This window comes from Diplotaxodon limnothrissa, linkage group LG5, assembly GCF_057381915.1.
Source record: "Diplotaxodon limnothrissa isolate DT_005_m linkage group LG5, D_limnothrissa_male_GT1.1, whole genome shotgun sequence".
Lineage (NCBI taxonomy): Eukaryota > Metazoa > Chordata > Actinopteri > Cichliformes > Cichlidae > Diplotaxodon > Diplotaxodon limnothrissa.
Window position 1 is genome coordinate 19,332,786 of NC_140600.1, and position 13,658 is coordinate 19,346,443.

At 38.8% G+C, this 13,658-nt stretch overlaps 3 protein-coding genes across 4 annotated transcripts; 2 read left to right on the forward strand and 1 right to left on the reverse strand.

Moving 5' to 3' along the window:
- The first annotated feature begins 674 nt into the window (after window positions 1-674).
- LOC146632121 (thiol S-methyltransferase TMT1A-like) lies at window positions 675-4,458 on the forward strand. Its single transcript, XM_085354083.1, has 2 exons — window positions 675-1,204; window positions 3,777-4,458. Exons 1-2 carry the CDS (start codon window positions 710-712, stop codon window positions 4,008-4,010), a joined length of 729 nt encoding a protein of 242 aa, XP_085210209.1. The 5' UTR covers window positions 675-709; the 3' UTR covers window positions 4,011-4,458.
- A 201-nt stretch (window positions 4,459-4,659) lies between these two features.
- LOC146632122 (thiol S-methyltransferase TMT1A-like) lies at window positions 4,660-6,402 on the forward strand. Its single transcript, XM_085354084.1, has 2 exons — window positions 4,660-5,157; window positions 6,166-6,402. The coding sequence occupies exons 1-2, from the start codon at window positions 4,660-4,662 to the stop codon at window positions 6,400-6,402; spliced, it is 735 nt and encodes a 244-aa protein (XP_085210210.1).
- Window positions 6,403-7,131: 729 nt separating this feature from the next.
- atf1 (activating transcription factor 1) lies at window positions 7,132-11,634 on the reverse strand. 2 transcript variants are annotated; one of them, XM_085354086.1, is made up of 8 exons: window positions 11,489-11,634; window positions 10,589-10,692; window positions 9,611-9,733; window positions 9,413-9,510; window positions 9,184-9,317; window positions 8,747-8,929; window positions 7,848-8,001; window positions 7,132-7,557 (listed from the first exon to the last, which is right to left on the reverse strand). In XM_085354086.1, exons 2-8 carry the CDS (start codon window positions 10,685-10,687, stop codon window positions 7,413-7,415), a joined length of 936 nt encoding a protein of 311 aa, XP_085210212.1. In that variant the 5' UTR covers window positions 10,688-10,692; window positions 11,489-11,634; the 3' UTR covers window positions 7,132-7,412. The 2 variants fall into 2 exon arrangements, with proteins under 2 accessions (XP_085210212.1, XP_085210211.1); XM_085354085.1 differs by lacking the exon at window positions 10,589-10,692.
- Between the last annotated feature and the right edge of the window lie 2,024 nt (window positions 11,635-13,658).

Sequence of the window (13,658 nt, forward strand, 5' to 3'; positions counted from 1 at the left end):
AGACTCTTGCCTATGAAGTTACTAAAATAAATAATGACCCAGTGTAGTCCATCATGTGCTGTTCATTCATCTGAGATTGTATTTTATAACCTGGTCAGTTTTCATAGTAAAACATCAGAATTTAACTGAAGAAGCATCTTAGATGAGGGGTGAAAGACTGCAATGACCTGGATGAGCGAGAACCTTTACAGACTATTGAAAAGGGGATAAACTCTTTTTCTTTCTTTTTTTTGACATGACTCGACAATTTTTGAGAAGGAAAAAAATGATCTTATAAAAACGTGATAAAGGATGGGTGGTCAAAAACATGATTCCACCATAATGGATATGCCCATGTCCATTAAAGTTTCACTGATATATCAGTAGTCTGATATATTGTCTGAGACTGGCCTGTTACCAGTGAATTACACTGTACTGATATGCAGTAATATTGAAATATGAGCAGGTTATCTTCAGCACTACCGCCACCTACAGATATATATATTTATCATAATTTTATTAGTGCCCGCCTTAGATTCATATCAGTATTAGGGTTGGGTTCTGATGACTGTTTCCTGCATGCTTGCAGCTACTGTTTGTAACCTGATAGCTTTTTTTATGTAGACTTTTATTTAGAAAAGCGTGACACACTTCCCGTCTGACCTCCTATCTCGCGATCATTCGCTGCTGTTTACGCGGCTTAGCTGCACGACAGTCGTGCTCCACAAAAATGACTTCTGTAATGAGATTTCTGAGCTCTATAGTAAATATATTATGCATTCCGCTTCACCTGATTCACGCCGTCGGCCTGTCCGGAATATACAAGCGTATTTTCCCAATTTGTATAAATCGGATGGCGAAATCGTACAATAAGAAGATGCACGATAAAAAGAAGGATTTGTTTTGCGTTTTGCCAGAGTTCAAGAAGGCTGGCGGGCAGCTCACAATTTTGGAGATTGGCTGCGGCACAGGTGCAAATTTTGAGTTTTATCCGCCTGGTAGCAGATTGATCTGTACCGACCCCAACCCGCACTTTGAGAAATATCTGACAGAAACTATGGCCAAGAACGATCACCTGAGATATGAGAGATTTGTGGTGGCCTCGGGGGAGGACCTGAGGGCAGTGGAGGACGACTCGATAGATGTTGTAGTCTGTACCCTGGTGCTCTGCTCTGTGGACGACGTGAGCCAAACCCTGCGAGAGGCACACCGCATACTGCGACCAGTGAGTGGGCTTTGCAGCAATTACTTCAGACTGAATCGAGTCCATATTAAACACTGATTGGCAGCCATGCTGTTTATGTTATTATTTGTGCTGCTTCTCTTGGGGGAGAAGAAGACGCTTCGTATCCTAAGAGTCTGTCGTTGTCTAGAGTCAATATATTTTCATGAAAGTTATAATTGTCGAAGTGTTCTCTATCGCTTTAACAATTGTGAGCTTTAGGACACGTGATCGTGATAAGCGGGTACTGCCACCTTCTCTTGGTGGATTTTACTGCCTTCCAGCTGTGGTTCTGCATCAATCAGTAAAAGTTGAAGAGTCATCAAGAAAACAACTGCAGTGTTCACGCTTTAAAAAGTTTATCATCATTTTCTGTTTGATTGTACAACATAAACATTACTTAAATTTATTAGAGACCACCTGTTATATCCAACAGCAATACTGAAATCAGTTCTTAGTTTCCAATATCAGTCCAATAGGCACTAAGTCACTAGATGGACAGTAATAGCACTTTGTACCATGCACCTTTTTAATCTGTCTCCAGTTTAAGGCATTTAGGTCTGTTTTATGGGATTCCATATTAATTTAAAGCAATATTAATTAAATTATTAGATCATTATAGTGCATATATTTCTTAAGAATATTGTTTTATACATTACATTTTTAATTTATTGGATATGTGTGAAAAGCAATTTTCCTTGATCAAGAGGAAGACGCCCAATTTCCATGGATGTGTCAGATGCAGTGAGGTATTCTGTTTAACATAAAAAGCGATTTCCTGCATTTTGCAAGAAACGAATGCCAAAAACTGATTGCACCTTTGATCTCATGACAGGAATGTCGTTTCAGGCTGAGAATGACTTGGAGTAATTAATTAGAGATATGTTTGACAGGCCAACAAGTCATTTACACACAGTTTAAATACTGGCAAAGTGACTTTTACATGTATTTTACAAAAGTTCTTTACTTTAACAGTAAATAACTGTATTTTGGCATCTTATTAAAAAACAAATTGATGTTGTTGACCATTTTATCTATGTATTTATTTATTTTAACACAGTTTTTTTTCTCCTCCTCTTACCTCATGTAGTGTATTTTCGTTGTTTTTCCTATCAGCCTACCTTTCTGACATGTCTCCCCAATGTGATGTTTGTGTAAAGTTGGTCAGAAGGTTCCTTTGTGAGTGCGCATGCGCCATTAGCGTGCTGCCTGCTGTAACCCCTAATTTCCCTCGGGATGAATAAAGTATTCTGATTCTGATTCTGATTCTAAATTTGAAGAGTTCCTGGATTAGAACAATAATTGCATTTAGCATTGAAAATAACATTTTGATTAAAGAGTTTGTACTAGTGGATTAACCATTACAGAAAGATTAAACCAGTGATTTTGGTAGTTGCTAGTATTGTTAATTTAGGCACTTGTGGCACTTGTAGGAGGTTAAAAATGTACACATCCCATTGAGACATGCTACAACATATAAAACAACACTGGTTAGTTCTTGAATGGTAGGCTAAAACTCCTTATTGTTAAAATCCTGCATAAACATTTCACAAGGGTAATACTGGCAGCCATATTTTTCACATTACTACAAAGCATTGTGTGTCCAATGTAGGCTGTAAATTTCACTTCATGCTTGTATTAATAATTTTTTGAACAGGAAAAATAAGTTTAATGCTTGTAAGTACGGTGCTGTGAAAAAGTATTTGCCCTGCCTGAATCCTTATGTTTTTGCATATTTCTCACACTTACATGTTTGAAATCATTGAACAATTCATCAAAAATGTAATACTGGGCAAAGGTCATCCAAGTAAATGCAAAATGCAGTTTTTAAATGATGATTTCATTTATTAAGGGTTAAAAAGTTATCCAAACCTACCTGGCCCTATATGAAAAAGTAATCACTCCCTAAACCTGGTAACTGGTTTTTCCACCCTTGACAACAAGAACTGTTATCAAGTGTTTGTGATAACTGGAATCAGTCTTTCACATGTCTGTGGAGGAATTCTAGGCAACTCTTGTGTTTTAATTCAGCTACACTGAAGGGTTTTTGAGCATGAATGGCTGTTTATGGCTATGTCAAAGGATCTCAAACTTATTTCACTCTAGACTTTGGCTAGGCCACGCCAAAACCATCATTTCTTTTTTTTGAGCCATTCAGAGGTGGACTTGCTAGTGTTTCGGATTATCGTCCTGCTGCATAATCCAAATAACCTTGAGATTTAGGACATGAATTGATGGCCGCACAGTCTTAGGGATCTTTTTCAGTAAACAAATTTCTCAGTCTTTAGATGATGTTCTGTTTTTTGTTTTTTTTCTGTCCTCCTGGATGAGACATTGATGTTTTCTTCGAGTGATTTTGGTAGGCTGGCCACAGATACAAAAGCTCACCACTGTTTTGGTTGGTTGTGTTTTTTTGTTGGGGATGTATTTTTTCTGTTTATCAATTTGTGTGTTCTGTAGTAGATCTTAAGACGAAATGAGCGCCTACGTGTTTGCCAGTTAAACTATTAATTTACCACTCATTACCCAATATTGACACACTTTATAGTTTACATGTTAAATCTTTGTCGTGCAGGGTGGAGCCTTCTTCTTCTTAGAGCACGTAGCTGGTGACACCTCGACTTGGACGTACTTCTTTCAGCACGTTCTCCAGCCTTTGTGGTACTACTTCGGTGACGGATGTTGGATCGTCCGGGAAACATGGAAATATGTGGAGGAAGCCGGATTCTCTGATCTCAAACTAAGACACATTGAAGCGCCACTCTTCTTCATAATAAAACCTCACATCTCGGGCTATGCTGTCAAATAAATTCAGTCTGATTGTCTTTTTAGGGAGCCCCCCACCCCCTTCCAAAACACACAGACACACACAACCAGCTTCTGAATACGCTGAGCATTAACTGCCTTTTTCCTCTCCTATCATGTGACCACCAGTAATAGAAACCACCAGTCACCTTAATACTATTTTTTTATTAGAGTGAGCCATTAGTGTTGTACAAAAAAGATGAACACTAAAAAGACAACCTTACATAGACAGCACACAACTCTAATTTTGAATCCAGCTAAAGTGACAAATACATTGTGGTGTTTCATCCTCCATTCCTCATTCCCAAATTGCTTGCCGGGAAAAAAATTGTCTTAGTGTTTGTGAGCTATGGGGATTGATTTGTACCGTTTGTGATTAAAATCAGATAAAATTTATATTTTTTGCTGTTATTTAGGTGACTGTGTCAAAACAGCAGCAATTAAAAGTCTTTATCCCACTGAGTTTGTTTTCTTTCAAAGATTGGGAGGAACTTGGTGTTGCTTTCACTCTCATGTAGGCTGCACTGCATTTCCAGCACCTCCTGGTGTCAATGAGAGGCGTTGGTCACGTGTTAAAGATTATAATCTTTTGAGCTTCTTAAGTCGTTCATCTTCAGGTGCCACAGCAAAGTTTCAGGTAAGCTCGGTGAGAAATGAAGGTTTGTCTAATGAAATTATGCAGACTGCTTTGTTCAGCCTTGAGTCTGCCCTTGCACGCAATGCAGGTCATAGGGCTGCGTGGCATGTACAAACGCCTTTTTCCCTTGCTCGCCTACAATGTGACATTTTCATACAACGACAAAATGCACAGAGTCAAGAGGGAGCTTTTCCGAAACATGGCCAAATTTGCAGATACCGATGGCACCCTCCGCCTGCTGGAGATCGGGTGCGGCAGCGGAGCTAACTTCAAGTTTTACCCTCACGGCTGCACGGTGATCTGCACTGACCCCAACCCGCACTTCGAGAAGTACCTGCGGATGAGCATGGACGCAAACCAGCATCTGACTTACGACAAGTTTATGTGCGTCTCCGGGGAGGACATGCGGGGAGTACGGGACGGCTCTGCGGACGTTGTTGTCTGCACCTTAGTCCTGTGCTCTGTCAGCAATGTGCAGCAGGTCCTGCAGGAGGCCCGGCGCGTTCTCAGAACAGTAAGTAACGTCTCGGTGCTGCCTTCAGGCTCAGTAGGATTTATTTTATTTGCTGCTAACGCGCATGAATGGCATTGTAGTCGGTTACATGAGGTCGGCTAGTAAATTCATTATGTGGCATTAAACACACTCGGTGTGTTATTACCACCATTTCCCGGCTTCTTGTAGAGCAGTGGACAACATATCCAATTTAACTGAGTCTTATTTACATCGCGTTACATCAGAACAACAACCTACTCTCAACATGCTTTACATCAGATGAGCCCCAGGCACTTGGCAACAGTGAGAAGGAAAAACTCCCTTTTAACAGGAGGAAACCTCTGGCAAAACCAGGTTCAGGGAGGAACAGCCATCTGCCACAACGGGTTGGGGTAATTTTAACCCAGAAATCATCTTATGCAATGAATCTGGTTAAAATATATCACCGGCTGCTTAAAAAGTATTTGGCCCCAACTTCCGCCAATATGAAAAGCTAGGGCTAGAGACTGGGTAAATATCTGTAGCTCTAGAAGCCCTTCTTCCAGAAGTACTCAACATGTAGTATAGTCAGTGGCATCTCAAGTGATGAAATGAAATGAAGCCATTCTACAAAGTATTAGACTGGTTTCTCTGTGAAGTATCTACTTATGCAGATTTTGCATCATCTGTGGTTGACCCACTGAAGGTGATATTTTACCTGAACCTCACACGTCTTGCATGGCATTTGAACAACTCTGTTAAATATTTTAAGTTAAAATATGCAAAAGACCGCACTTTTAAAGTAGACTTCTTTTTCCCTTTATGCTTGTCAAGAATATTTTTTACTGTTAGCAAATCCTAAAATATCTGATAGATGTATGACTCCAATGGAGTCCAATGGTTATACTGGAATCGCCACACCCCTTCTTTGTCACACTTCATCTAGTTTGAACCAGTATCAGCCAGAAAGTCAGCCCCAGTGTATGTATAACCAGCATTACACAACCACACATGAACACAATGTAATCTTTTTTGCTGACTGTGTTTCAGGGTGGCGCCTTCTACTTTTTGGAACATGTTGTCTCAGATTCTTCATCCTGGACATACTTTTTGCAGTATGTGTTTGAGCCTCTCTGGTGCTTTCTCAGGGATGGATGCATGATTACCAGAGCAACATGGAAAGATATAGAGGTAGCTGGTTTTTCCGAGCTTAACTTGAGACACATTGATGCTCCAGATGTCAGTTTGATGATCAGGCCACACATCATGGGATATTGTATTAAATGACGGCATGGTGGACTGTGGAGTTTATATTAAAACATTCAGGTTATACAGTGACATACATCCTAAAGCAACACTTGTAATGGCCTGTCCAGAGTTCACATATGAATTTCAAACTACTAGTTGAGGTCCAAGTTCAGGCTGGAGGTTTATTTTGAAAGGCAGCCCATCTGAGTGCACACAAGTTTAAAATTCTGAAAAAAACCTGAAATTATTTTCATTCATCCCTGTAATTATAACAGATCTGCTTACATTTTTATTGCAATACATTAGCCACACTACATAAATTGAGTGAAAATATATTTATTTACACAATCAGCAACATTTCATTTACTGTTTTGTTCTCCTTTCCCTTCCCTCCCATGATGTATATAATAAATATTACCTGGACACTGTGCTTTTTTTCCCTGATTGTCTAAGGAACGGCCATAAAACACCCAAACAAACCACACTTAATTTTGTTTGTTTCCTTTCTCTCTTACCTTTTATATTGCATTGCACAAATATAAGGAATGACAATTGTAACATCTCCGTATAGGGAAATGAGGGGAAATGCTGGTTCATAAAATAAACAAAATATGTCTGTGTAGTAATTATATAGTCAAATTTCTGCAGATGTTGTTAAAGAAAAAAAAATCCAACAGCAAAGTTAAAAAAAAAACAAGAAAAAAAGGAAAGGGATACATTTAGAAACTGAGACTCAACATTAAAGCTCACAATTTCACATCTCCCATTATTAAAAATGTACACAACTATAAATGTTATAGCATTAGCATTTTTTAAAAACAGCAGGTGGAAAAATGGCCAATTTGTATTTTTTTCCCGAGTAAATGTCACTGCTATAAGTCACTTTTTTTTTTTTATATATCAAACAGAGTAAAAAAACAAAACAAAAAACAAAACCCTGTAGAATCTCAGCCTGAAATGAAGTGTTCCCAGAAACCCCATCACGTCCAAATGGCTGAGGTGCACCACTGTCACACTACGTCCCAATCCATGAACATTATTCACACAGGTTAACCTGTTTTAACACAATAAAGATCTTTTAATGTTTTGAGTTCTTCAATCAGAGTCTTGTTTTGGTTCTCGAGAACAGCTACGCGGTTTTCCAGGCATTTAACATATTCCTTTTTCTTCCGTCGACATTCACGGGCTGCCTCTCTGAAAACAGGAAAAAAAAAAGTGTTTCACAATGTGCACTATAAACTTATTGATACGGTGATAGAGGATTTTGTCCAATCCCTACCTCCCCAACTATAACTATAACCATAAAATGAATGTACACAAAGTAAAAGCACCTGGGGCATTTTCACACCTATAGATTGTTTTTTCGGGTCCAAATCAGTTGATGATTTTGTAAACTTATAGCTTTTTCATACAACTTGTTAAAGCTTCCCCATCCAGGCGGAATATGAGACCTTGTTTTACTCACAAATACACTGTGGATTTACCTGTTTTTTGCGAGCCTAATTTCTCTTTTCATTGTTGGATCATCAGTTTTAGTCTGGGACAGTCCCACAGGAGACGTCATAACTACAGTCTGAGGCAAGGAAGTGGATGTGGGTGCTGTGCGGATCTGGTACGTCTGCACTTCTCCTCCTGCACCTGTGTGGAACAATAGTCAAAGAATTACAACTGGAAAAACAAGAGTTTTGCATGCAGGCATGAGTTAAGATGCTTGATCAGTAATTACTTCTCAGTTGACCAGAACTATGTACAGTGGTATAGTCCAACAAGACATATGTTACTTCACTTGGCACACACGAGGAATTCTTGTGTTCACCTGAAATTTGAATTATTACTGCTCGGGTTTGTTGGCCTTTTTTCTACCCCTCTTATTTCAAAAGATTTCAAACCTATGTGACTCAACTAGCAGTTTGGGTTTGTTTTTCAAATAAACAATAATTAGACTGAAAAATAAAAAGACATCTTGTTGGAAGTAAGATGGTTCTTATAAAGAACCTTACAAGCTGTATTTGGCAAGTTACTACACACATACCACTGAGCAGATAAAATCTAAGAATGTAAAGATTTTCAGACACAAGGCCACTACACAATATGCTGCATGGTAGGTAAGTATTTAGTGTAGTATGTGTGTTTTTCCATATTCTACTGGTCCGTGGTATGTACTACAGGATGTTGGAGTAAGCTCCAGGAAGACTTGTGACTGGATTTACTTTTTTGATTGCCAATCCTACATTGTTCTTGTAGTCAGAGCCCCTTGATAAGGCACCGTCATCTGACCGGAACATGTTATGAGAGAGCATAATTTAGCTGAACACATTTAAGCTCACAAAAAAGTAATCAGGAAAAAACTGCTTGAAAACTCTGGCAAATTTTATTGACTCACCTTGTACAACAACCTGATTGCTAGGCACCAGTATCTGCTGTCCATCGGGTGTCTGGGCATACTGAAGGATGGTGGTGCTTGACTGGGCTCCACCAGAGTTGGCCATGGTGACAGCCTGAAGTCCCTGAATGCCTTCGGACCCTGGAGATGCCAGCTGGATTGTGCCATTTGCAGCTATGGTAACTAGAAAAAAATTACACAAAGAGTATTAGAAGCTGGTAAAGCAAAAGTAAAAGTTACATTTTTTGTGAGTAGCTCAAGTACTACAAAAATTCTAACTTTCAGTATAGCGCTCCATGTATATAGAGCTCTTTTCCATATATATATATTTTACATTTCAAGGCAATTCTTAATTTTGCAATTCTTAATTTCGCAAGTCAGCGAGAAAGATTTTGTAGGTTCTCCTTTCAAGTATAACCGAAGGGAAAAGCTCTTACTGTACTGGCCGCTGCTGGTCTGGTAGATTGGTGTGGTTGGTACTGTAACACCCGTAACTCCTGTGGATGTGGGACTGCTGTCCTTTCCCTCAATGTGTGCCACTTCCTCTGCTGAAAGGTCATTCAGGATTTTTCTATAATGTGAAAAAATGACAGTTCCTGAATTGTTGTTTATTAAACAAGAACTGGGTTTTCAGTTTCTTTTTGTTTGTTTGTTTGTTTTCCTTACCGATATGAAGGCCGCCTCGCCAGTATTTCTCTGGTTTTTTGAGTTGCTGCTCCACTGTCTGATGAATCCTGTGAGTCTTCACTGTCTGTACCCAGGGCCTTGAAAGTAGGTGGTCAATTATGATATAAAAACAATTTAAGCAAAAGGTCCATTTGAAAATAAAATAAATACAGAGCTGAGAAAAGCAGCCGGTCTTACATGTGTATTTTGCCCCTGAGGGGACTGAATGACTGATGACTGTGCAGACTGGATCACACCCTGAACCTGAAACTGACCACCAGGCAGCTGCACAACAGCTACAGGAGAACCACCCAGTGACATCTGGAAAAAAAAACACAGAAAAGTTCTAAATGTCAAAAAACTGTATGTTTGACATAGTAGCTTGGTGTCAGTGAGTGTGTGTGTGTGTGTGTATACATACACACAAGTGTGCTCCGAACTTTTGAGAACAACAGAAATATTAATAAGGATATAAGGAAATTTTCACTCAAATTTACACACAACATACTTTTTATTTTTGCCATATTTAGCCACGAAGCTTCCTGTGGCACGCCGGTGTAGTTTTAGTAGAGGTAAATTCGTCTTTAATTGTTCACAAAAGCTTTTCCCCTCCCTTTTTTAAAAGACATTCAGTAGCAAGGGCAATATCCAATTAGTATGACTAAAAATAACAAACTATAAAAGGATATCTTAAGAAAAATTATCTTTAAAATTATTATTTATAAACCCGACAAGCTGATAACAATATGATTCCACATAGTTGCTTTTTGTCACATGTAAGTCTTCATTTATCCTCATTTGGACACCATGTACTTTAAGTGGATAGTTCATAGATATTGTGACCTTAATAGTACTACAGATATGAATTGAAACAGCTTTATGAAATAAGAAGCAAGATTAAGCCAAGCAGACTTACTACACTACAACCTAGAATGTATTTGGTTTTTTCGTTTCAATTTTTCTTTAATCCATTTTAAGTAAACAAATTTAAGGTGTGTGACAGCAAGAGTTGAAAACAAAAAACTTCATGAATGAACCTAAACATGAAGCTGTAACAAAAGGTCAGATATGCGCTTTCAGCCTGGCATTCATAAGTGGCCTTGTATTATCAGCAGTGCGAGAGCAGCTGTAGTATAGCAGTGATACTTCTTAATGCATTTTGAATCTATTAGTTACCTGGTGGCCTATCTGTGAGAACTGAGAGGTTGTGATGGTAGTGGGAATGGTTGCAGTCTGTGACTCAATGCCATTGCTGACCTGCTGTACTTCTTCCATAGTAACTGGGAAGAAATAAGTCATTACCGTTTCATAGTGGCGCTAGTGTTAACAACAACTTTCTGTGGCGGGGTGGTACGCCTGTGACATGTTGTAACCAATCCGCTGTGGCCTTCTCTGCTTCTTTTCCTCTACTACTTAACACCATTAATACAATCACTGTGAAGAATATATGAGCGGTCAAATCACAGTTTATTTAATTATTCTGCAGTTTAAAAAACATGAATTACAGCCAACTAAAAAAAAACAACTTCCTCTTTGGTTAGGTCGCGCTAGCCCAAATGCAACTAACGTTGCAAAGGAGTTACGAAACATGCCTAGGCCCGACAGTCAACAGTTTCAACTTTTTTTTCTTTATTCATTTATTGCTAATTTTACAATGTGCAACTTCCATCCCAAGCAAACGTTTTCGGGTGAAATAAAAGCTCCTCACTGCTAGAATGATCTAGATCACTAAGGTTACACTTGCTAGTTAACGGTAGCTAACGTACAGTAAAACGGATGTTGAGCAGTTTAAATCTTATAAATCGATTTCATAGCAACATCCGAGGCAAGTTTCTCTCCTCCGATTCAAAGGATGGACAAGCTTTTGTCTGAATGAGCAAATATGTGCAACTCTGTCACTGGCACGCAAGTTACCGCGTCAACAGACGTCAGCGATACGGGGAGCCATTAAGCTAACTACACCTTCCCTTTTCGTAAAACGGCGAGGAGTTGACGAAGTAGCAGCCGCCATTACCGCCACAGCCGAGCAGACAGCCACACGAGCACAAAATTGCCGCTCAGGCAGCTGAAATTTACCTTTTCAAATGCAGAGAAGCTGCTCTCGCTCACAGCGTGGACTTCCTGCGATTTGGGTATAGACCTTTGATCAAAAAAAGTAATCCTAAAAGTACTTAGCACCGAAGGCTAAAAGGCTAAAAACATAAAGATGTCAGCTAAAAAAATCGCTGACCACTTTTTTCCCAAAGGAAATGGGCGGTGCTGCTAAAGCAAAGACGCATTACGTAACAGTTTCTTTAGGCTTTGTGATTGGTGAGAAGAGTTTGAACAACTAGTAAACACAGAGAAATGAAAAGTTTACTTCATTATGTTTTCAGGGAATAAAGACAATTCTGACTATTCGAGCTGCAACATTTTCTGAGATGTTGACTTGAAGAAGGTTCATTTAAACGGATCAAAGAATGACAGGTGTGAAATGCTCTATCTGTGGACAGCCTCCTGACACATCTTCTCATTTGTTTTTGTCTTCATGTTAATGGTTAATATAGTTGACAACATTTTCTCTGATTCTTCTCTAGTTGTTGCTGATTATGCATTTTATATTATTCATGTAGTGCAGGTTCTTGCCACGTTCTACGCATTCTCAAATCAAAATTTGCACACAAAAGGCCAATTTTTTTTCTTGCTTTTAATGAGACAACAAACTCAACTATCTATGATATTACACACACACACACACACACACACACACATATATATATATATATATATATATATATATATATATATATATATATATATATATATATATATATATATATATATGACTTTGTGCAGAGCATTCAAGACTAAATGTTTGCAACTTTTTAATGTCGTCCTTCTGTCCTTTTGAGTTTGATATCTAATTTGATTTTTCTTTTTATGATTCTGTCCTGATTTGATGATGCTAGTGTCTTCTTAGTTATTTTTGTTTTTTAATTATGTTTTAAATAGAAGTTGTAATTTTTTTACTATATCTATGTGATTTAGTAATCGATTGGGGCGATCGTGGCTCAAGAGTTGGGAGTTCGCCTTATAATCGGAAAGTTGCCGGTTCGAGCCCCGGCTTGGACAGTCTCGGTCGTTGTGTCCTTGGGCAAGACACTTCACCCGTTGCCTACTGGTGGTGGTCAGAGGGCCCGGTGGCGCCAGTGTCCGGCAGCCTTGCCTCTGTCAGTGCGCCCCAGGGTGGCTGTGGCTACAATGTAGCTTGCCATCACCAATGTGTGTGTGAATGGGTGGATGACTGGATATGTAAAGCGCTTTGGGGTCCTTAGGGACTAGTAAAGCGCTATATAAATACAGGCCTTTTTTTTTTTTTAACATTTAAATTTGACAAAAATATTACATATTTTTTAGATCATGTATAATGTAGTATGTTTTGTTGTTAACGCTTCTTAGACACTTGCCACTTTTATGTACGCATGTAATTTAATTTAGTTCACATGAATTTAATTTATATAATGCCAAATCACAACAACAGTCACCTCAAGGTGCTTTATATTGTAAAGTGTAGACCCTACAGAAAATGGAGAAAAATCCAGCAATCAAACAACCCGCTTGGCCAAAGTGGGAAGAAAGAACTCCTTTTTAACAGGAATAAACCTCAGGCTGAACCAGGTTCAGGGAGGGGGTTAGGGGTGAAAAAAATCTCAGTACCAGTAAAAAAAAAATCCCCTCTGAAGTCGCATCAATGGTTTGACCCATTTGCTAAAAGTTATGTTCATGTTTGTTGCATATCTTTTAAAAGACTGATATGTTTTCAGCTCGGAGTCAGTGACAGCTGTGCAAATGTAAATCTCAAACTCCATGAGGCAATTTTTTTCAGATTTGACACAAACTGACACAGGCATGAACTAGTTATGGTGATTATGGTCAAGGTCATTGTGACCTTACAAAACATGTGCAAAATTATTGGTAGAACTGCAGAGCCTGTTACTTGAGAATATGACCCAGGTTATTCTGTAATAGGTTCAAAAGATGTATCCTATAGAAATACACTCACTAAATGTCTGTGTGCAGGTGTGCCTGCTGAAAATATGGCAGTGCAGAAAAGATAAGACTGCAGCTCTGTAAACCTACAGTGTGTCTAAGTGAGTGACTTATGTAATTTTTCACAGAAAAAAGGTGTTGAGTTGTTTTCACATCCTTTCAGAGAGAATCAAGACTTCTACTGCATATAGTGTGGAGTAGGTAGAAGTTACTGTAA

What these genes read in the sequence shown, in the direction of transcription:
- LOC146632121 (XM_085354083.1), top strand. Translation starts at nt 710, where the DNA reads ATGACTTCTGTAATGAGATTTCTGAGCTCTATAGTAAATATATTATGC. An exon ending in CACACCGCATACTGCGACCA is followed by an intron (nt 1,205 to 3,776) that starts GTGAGTGGGCTT and finishes TTTGTCGTGCAG; the next exon opens with GGTGGAGCCTTCTTCTTCTT.
- LOC146632122 (XM_085354084.1), top strand. Translation starts at nt 4,660, where the DNA reads ATGAAGGTTTGTCTAATGAAATTATGCAGACTGCTTTGTTCAGCCTTG. An exon ending in CCCGGCGCGTTCTCAGAACA is followed by an intron (nt 5,158 to 6,165) that starts GTAAGTAACGTC and finishes ACTGTGTTTCAG; the next exon opens with GGTGGCGCCTTCTACTTTTT.
- atf1 (XM_085354086.1), bottom strand. Translation starts at nt 10,687, where the DNA reads ATGGAAGAAGTACAGCAGGTCAGCAATGGCATTGAGTCACAGACTGCA. An exon ending in GACCAGCAGCGGCCAGTACA is followed by an intron (nt 8,930 to 9,183) that starts GTAAGAGCTTTT and finishes ATTTTTTTCTAG; the next exon opens with TTACCATAGCTGCAAATGGC. An exon ending in ATTAGGCTCGCAAAAAACAG is followed by an intron (nt 7,558 to 7,847) that starts GTAAATCCACAG and finishes TCCTGTTTTCAG; the next exon opens with AGAGGCAGCCCGTGAATGTC.